At 49.1% G+C, this 7,392-nt stretch overlaps 1 protein-coding gene across 8 annotated transcripts in view; it reads left to right on the plus strand.

Moving 5' to 3' along the window:
• The window catches only part of SLC35E2 (solute carrier family 35 member E2), a 31,121-nt gene extending 23,931 nt beyond the window's left edge, over positions 1 to 7,190 (plus strand). For 6 of the 8 annotated variants that reach the window (XM_070261143.1, XM_023635995.2, XM_005607585.4 and 3 more), the window contains 2 exons: positions 645 to 790; positions 2,662 to 7,190. In XM_070261143.1, coding sequence (XP_070117244.1) covers positions 645 to 790; positions 2,662 to 2,899 — 384 coding nt within the window. In that variant the 3' untranslated portion in view covers positions 2,900 to 7,190. Of the gene's footprint in view, positions 1 to 492; positions 791 to 2,661 lie in introns of all 8 variants that reach the window. The other 2 variants (XR_011436578.1, XR_002806361.2) reach the window with 1 other exon arrangement.
• The last annotated feature ends 202 nt before the right edge of the window (positions 7,191 to 7,392 follow it).

A 7,392-nucleotide genomic window follows, 5' to 3' on the forward strand; every position in this document is an offset into this window, starting at 1 on the left:
TAGACTGTTTTCCATAGTCGCTGCACCATTTTATATTCCCACCAACAGTGTACAAAGGTTCTAATTCTCCACATCATTGCCGGCACTTGTTACTTTCTGTTTGTGGTTTTTTTTTTTTAACAGTAGCCATCCTCATGGATGTGAGGTGGTAGCTCATAGTGTTGATTCGCGTTTCCCTGATGGTTAGCGATGTTAGGCATCTCTTCGTGTGCTTGTTGGCCACATGTATGTCTTATCGGCATGTGTATGCACATGTTTAAAATTTTGATAAATGCTGTTCAGTTGCCACCCTAGAAGGCTATTTCCAGAGCTGTCTTCAGCATCAGCTCGTTTACCCAGAGGACTGGGTCACACGCTGTCTTTCCGTGGATGATTGATAAATGGAGGAGGGGCCCCCACAGAGCGTCTTTGTTTTTTTCTGCTTTTTTTTTGATGAGGAAGATTGACGCTGAGCTAACATCTTTGCCAATCTTCCTCTATTTTGTATGTGAGATGCTGCCTCAGCATGGCTTGATGAGCAGTGTGTGTGGGTCCACACCCAGGATCCAAACCGGCGAAGCCTGGGCTGCCGAAGCGGAGTACGTGAACTTAACCACTGTGCCACCAGGCCAGCCCCAGAGCATCATTTTTGTTCTGGCACATAGGACCTGCCTGTGATTGGGAGGAGCGGGAAGAGCTTCAGTTACAACCAGGATGTCGTGCTGCTGCTGCTGACGGACGGCGTGCTGTTCCACCTGCAGAGCGTCACGGCCTACGCCCTCATGGGGAAGATTTCCCCTGTGACTTTCAGGTAAGCTTGGTAACTTCCAAAGAGACAACAGTATCCAGGTTATTTGCAGAGGAGAACACTTGAAATCTAGATGTTTTCGTAAAAGATATTTGTTACTACAAAATGCTGTAGTAACAGCTGTGGCCACATATCATAGTTACTAGGCCGTTTTGTATTGGTGCTGTTTGAAATACAAATAGTAAAGCGTGTGAAATGGATTTTTAGGGAAATCACCTTAGAAATCTTTACATTACAATAGAAATTGTTTGGAATGGTTTGAGTATTTTTCTGTCTAGTCCAGCACCGTCAATGGAATTGCCTGCAGTGATGGAATGTTCCATTTCTGCGCTGTCCAGGTTGGGACCATGGGCCACGTGTGGCTACTGAACACCTGAAATGTGCTGAGCACAAGGAGGAACTGAATTCTCAATTTTATATAATTTTAATCACTTTAAATTTGAATAGCCACGTGTGGCCAATTGGCTCCGATGTTGGATGGCGCAGCTCTGGGAATTTAGAGGTGAGCTAAACATCTCATTAGCTTCTTTTCACTTCTATAACTGGACAAATTTAATGAAAGTACAATTTAGACTGGAGAGTTTCCGGTAACAAATAGGAAGGAACGTGCCAATGTCCCCAGCGGGCCTGGAAATCCATGCACTGATGTCGGCAGCTTTGCCACATCACACTGTTATGTAAGTCAGTGGTCCTTTTTTCTTTTACTCCTGAATTGTCACCAGAGAAGTGGAATTGTCCCTAAATGTGTTTGAATCTTGCTACACTTAAGCCTCATTGAGCCGCACCTGCAGCAGTCCCGGTTTCCCTGGGTGTACACACTCGGGGCCACTCTCTGGAATAGCCCCGATCCTCTCTCTGCTCATTTTCATCTGGCCCAAGTCAGGACAGTAAATACTCAGACGTCCACCTGAGCCCAGCAGCTGTGCAGTGCATGAGCCACATGCTGCAGCTCAGAAGTCCAGGAGCCAAACCCGCCCGTGCGGGCTCCACAGGCGCTGTGCCGTGACTGGACCACTGCCGTCTGGCCCTCACATTTCCTGGGTCCTGCATGGCAGGTGTCTGCAGGAATGTTGCAAACAGTCATGATTTCTCAGTTCTTCTGAAGCTCATAGTGGTCACTGTCCCTGTCACCCATTCTTGTTTCTGTTTGGGGCCAGGAATTATCTCCAAATATTTCTGAAACTTCATTTTTCAATGATCATTAGTGATGGTTCAAAAAAAGACAACAGAAAGCCGATTTTTTTTTAAGAAAATAGCTTTTTTGTTGTTTTATTCATTTTAGAAAGTTTGGAAAAGGCAGAAAAGTACAGAAAATAAAGTTAAATTATCCACAATCCCAACCCGAGAGACAACGCTGTTAATGTTTTGGTGTATTTCGTATCGCTTTATTTTGACAAAGTCCAGCGTTCTCTGTGCGGCACTGTTACCTGACAAACGGGCTCTCTCAGGTGCTGTAAAGGGATCACAGGTGTGTGGGAAGCTTTCTCATTCTTCAGAGAGCAAGCACAAGGATTTGGGGTAAAATGTCTTAACGTCTATAATTTACTTTAAGATATTTCAGTCAAAAAAAAGGATAAAGCAAATAAAGCAAAATGTTAGTTATTAAGTCTAGAGGATGGGAGTTTGTTCATTATAACATTTCCCTACTTCTCTGTTCAATGCTTTTCCTCATAAAAAGTACCCCCAAAAAAGAAAGGAAAAGGAGCTGGCAAGGGAGTGAGCCCTCACAAGCTCCCCCCGCCCTGCCCTATGCACTCAGCTGCCGTGGAGCCAGCAGCAGCGCTGCCATTCACTTGGCGTTGGCGGGCCACGGCCTGGGCGCAGGCCTGAGTCCAGGCTATAACTTTCCTCTCTGCTCTTCTCTGTCCTTGCAGTGTCGCCAGCACCGTGAAGCATGCCTTGTCCATTTGGCTCAGTATTATAGTTTTTGGCAACAGAGTCACCAGCCTGTCGGCCATTGGCACCGTCCTGGTGATGGTCGGCGTCCTGCTCTACAATAAGGCCAAGCAGCACCAGCGGGAGGCCATGCAGAGCCTGGCCGCAGCCACCAGCAAGACACCAGAGGACGACGTGGAGCCGCTGGTCCCCAAGGACCCCAGACCACACCACTGAGCTCCAGAAGCCTCGGCGGGCACCCAGGGCCCCGAGACGCTGCCTGTGGCTGCTCTCCTCCACGCCAACATGGGTCCCCTGTGCTCCTCCTGCTCCCTGGAAACCAGGCTTGGGGACACCCAGCCTCCACAAGTCACAGTTGGGGCACAGGAAACTGGGGACCTACAGCCTTTCCTGCCTTTCTGGGGTTTTCAGTCAAAACCGACAGGAACTCAGTTTGAGAATCCCAGATATCAGCTCCTGGGGACAGAGACCAGAGCCAGCTGCCACTGAGCCATCACCAAGTAATGTGAAAACCCCCCCATTGACCCCCTGCTGAGTGCATGGGAGGGGTTGGGACCCAGGCAAGCCTCTGCATGTCCCTCACCAGGCACGCAGTTCCAGCTGCAGTGAGGCCAGGCACACATTCCTCTGCGAGGGACAACTGTGAAGCCAGAGCCGGGTCCAGGTACCAACGCACACTGCTCCCTGCTCAGTGTCAGCAGAGGAAACCCAGCTTCCCCACGCCAGCCATCAATGGCCACTCTGCTCCTCAGCCATCTGGGGAGACCGCAGTGCTAGGACAGAAGGCCAGATTGCCCAGTACCTGGGCACAGAGGTCACAGCAGCCTGAGAGACCACTGAGCCGGGCAGAGTGGAGAGGAGACAGACAGGGTGCAGAAACAAGGGTCCCCTGCTGCTGAGGGTGGGGTGTTGGGCCCTTGCCTTCTCCCCCTTCCACCTGGAGCGTCCTCTCCCACCCCAGAGCTGCCAGCATCTGGTACCACTTAAAGCAAGGTCCCTCATGGAGGGGAGGGGTGCCCCAGCCCCTCTCAGAGTCTGCTGCACTAAGGCTCCTGCCTCCCAAGGGTCCTGCTCCTCGGGCTCCAGCCAGTGACCCCTGAAGTGGTGATTTCCGGCCCTGGAGGTTGAGGACGGACATCGGTGGTGGTTAACTTGGGGCAGGGAGATGCTCATGTTCCTGTTCTGGGCTCGTGTGTGTAACGGACTGTGCTGAGGGCTTGGCACAGCTGCCCTCACTTGGCTGGGCAGGAGCTGAGCCTTAACTGTGTCATCGAGGAGGATGTTAAGATTTTCCTTGTGAATGGATGAGCAGGGGGAGCGGCGGGAAGAATGTCTGCAGTGTTTTCAGTTTTCATTATGCTGCACTTAAAATGACAGAATAGTTTTTTAAAAAGGAAGCACAGGCCCAGATGCTTCTGGGATGCATCATGTTTGTTGGGTAAACCCCACTCTGAACCACAGCCCGGCCTGCCTGGCTCTCCTCTCCCAGAGCCTGTGTTGGGTTGAGGCTCCTAACCTCTTCGCTTTATTCCTCATCTTGCCTCCTGGTGGGATTTCTGATCAAGGCAGGTCTGTTGCCAGCCAGTGCTTGAGGCCCTCCCCATCTTGCCAAGCTTGAGTTCTGGGGCTTGTCAAATGCAGCCTGACTTAGTGGGCACGCTCTGGCCACCTGGCCATCTGAAGCCTGCCTTCTGGGACTGAGTGAATTAACTGAGGAAAGGAATTTAAGGCACTAATTGTTCCCTAAGTCTCATTTCCCCTCCCTGCTGTTCAGGTCCTTGGCTCCCATAATTGGTTCACTGGTTTTCTAGTTGGCTTCTCAACTCGAAAATATAAAAACAGCCCCTCCTGGAGATCAAATCTCTTGGTAACAAAGAGCAATAATTACATCTCATTAAGTTCTACCTACCTGAAAAAGTTTGCCGTGATCATGGATTAAAATGAGGCCTTTTAAACTACAACCTTTTCACGAAGCTGAGCTGCATCCAGAGGACAGGCAGGTGTGTGCTCCCCTGCACAGCCAGTTCACCTTCACCGTGAAGATGTTTCTCGTGTGGCTTCCCTAGGTTTCCAGCCCTACCCCTCTCCTCCTGCTTCCCCACCAAACAAAACTAAAGAGGATTCCCTGGAGGGGGTGCGGGTGGGATGTTGCATTGAACTGTGAGGACCAGAGGAAGGCACCACTTCCATGGGGCTCCTGCCTCCGCCCTCAAGAATGGGGCTGCTACGCCAGCTGCTTGCGAGTGGGATGTGAACAGAGAAGGGGACCCATCTTTGGTCACCCCGTTGCAGGATTTTGACATTGGCCTTCTCGCAGACTTTGTCATCTGAGTGTAATGAGATACACAGGCACCTGCTTCCAAGTATTGTTAGGGGTTTCCAGTCCATGTCTCGAGTGGAACTACAAAGCTGCGCGTCATGGCGTGCCCCTCCCTCCACCCCCACAAGTGGCTTCAGCCTGTTTTAGTTTTCTAAATTTTGGACCAGAAACAAAACGAAGATTTTCCTAAATTATTAGTAAATGAGGCAATTTCCTGCAGAGCTGCTTTTGAGACTTTCCTTGTCCTGGGTGGGAAAAGCACCCAGGGACGTGCTGTGGCCGGCCCCGCCCTCACTCCGGCTTACGTTCCTTCCATCCTTTATCAGTCTCGTCTCCACTCCACGTCGTCGCCCACTGGGCATTTCCAGGACAGCTCCATGTGAGGAGTCCAAACCCGCAGCCTGGTTTGTTAATGACTGCACAGACATGTTTTTTTAATTAACTTTGTCTAGTAGTGTTTATAGTATGTTCTTGTTGAACTGCCACAGACGTGTTGGACCACCATGGACAATGAGTGTGGCTATACTGGGTCAGTTCCTCCCGTGTCCATGGTCGCTGTCCATGCCTCTGTAAACACACACTTGAACCAGTCTTCCGAGACAGCTCTCTGTTTGCTTACGTCGATACTTAGAGATGTACAGGTCTCTGGCTTTCAAGGAAACTTCCACTACTGAATGGCATAAAAAGCTTTTTTTTTTTTTTTTTAAAGATTGGCACCTGAGCTAACAACTGTTACCGATCTTTTTTTTTTTTCTGCTTTTTCTCCCCAAAGCCCCCCAGTATACAGTTGTATATTTTAGTTGCGGGTCCTTCTAGTTGTGGCATGTGACATGCCACCTCAGCATGGCCTGATGAGTGGTGCCATGTCTGCGCCCAGGATCCAAACTGGTGAAACCGTGGGCCACTGAAGCAGAGCGTGTGAACCCAACCACTTGGCCACGGGGCTGGCCCCCAAAAGCTTTTTTTTTAAAAAAACATTCCGATAGTCATAATTTCCTGCATATCAGCATTAAAATAATCTGCCTTGGAAAGCTCAGAATACTCTTGCACAATCCAAAATATGTCTTTAATTTGAGAAAAATAAACATGGTGAATCAGAAACAGTAAAAAAATGCTGCATAAAGCACATCAGCCAAATGGAGCTGTGCTTGTGGCCTGCATTGGAACGACTGTTCCCAAACCAGTGGGTTTTGCTTCCTTTTTGTGGCACTCTCCTGAGTCTGGTCACTTAGAGGGGCTGTGGGGGTGAAAGGTGCCCAGCACAGCTTTTTACATCTGTCCGCGTGATGTGCTTCCTGAGACCTGAAAGCGTTTTCACTGTTTCCCTGGGTTGGGAAAATTAAACAAGGATGTCACTACAGATACAAATCCTCTCCTCTGCTTTGCCTTTGACCAGTGTTGTACTAAGGGCTAAAATGTGTACATGCCCTGGTGAGGGCCTCTTCATTTTCCTAGTTCATAAAGAAGAACATCCCAGCACCCCCAGGGACTCTGCCTGTCCTCTCGGTTGGCTAGGGAGCCAAGAGCAGAGTCATGAGCTCGTGCTGACCGCGGGTCAGCTGCTCACCTGCAGCTCAAGGCGTAAAAGCCTTCAACTTTGCTGTCTCTGAAGTATTTCTTCCAGTTTTCCTGAGGGCTCTGATTCAGAGTTTGATGGCCACTGGATTTATGCCCAGATGTCCAAACTGAGTTTGAAACTATTCTAACTGGCAAAGTCTGTTCGTCTGTTTTTTTCATTCAGCTGACTTGCTCTTTCTAGGCGGTTTGAGATGTGTGAGCGGAGTCTGAACCGGCCGGGGGTGCGTCATGGGCTCCACATTGAGGAGGGCCACAGGCAGGGCGACTTTCCCACCCTGAAAACTTGAAAATAGTTATCAATAATTATCGATGTCAGAGCCAAATTATATTTGCTTTATACCAAACAAAACTGTGGAGAATGAAGTACCTTATACAGAATGTTTATAGTGTTTTGTATTTCAGTATTTATGTGACGAGATCAGTACTTTCTAGAAAATGCTTCTGTTAAACAACTTAGTGAGTCACTGTTAATTTTGCTATCTAATAAATTGATGCTGTACAGCTAATCCTGTGGATGTCTTCTGGTTACTTTTGCCTGAATTAAGCCACCATGGTAGCAACTCTATGTGGCTCTTGTTCTGCAAAAGCAAAATAAATTTTAAACGTTTCCTCCTTTGTTTTCTTCATTGTGTGACTCGTGTTTATGCTACTGGAATGGTAGTTTCTTAGCGCCTTTGCCAGTTTTCAGCATGAAGTGAGTAAAAGAGTGAAGGCCTGGGGACTGGCGGGTGAAGTAGCGTTTACATTCGTGTGCTTTGCTGCCGCGGTTCGGGTTCAGATCCCGGCACCGACAGACACCGGTCATCAAGCT

The sequence above is a fragment of the Equus caballus genome, chromosome 2 (assembly GCF_041296265.1).
Source record: "Equus caballus isolate H_3958 breed thoroughbred chromosome 2, TB-T2T, whole genome shotgun sequence".
Classification (NCBI taxonomy): Eukaryota; Metazoa; Chordata; class Mammalia; order Perissodactyla; family Equidae; genus Equus; species Equus caballus.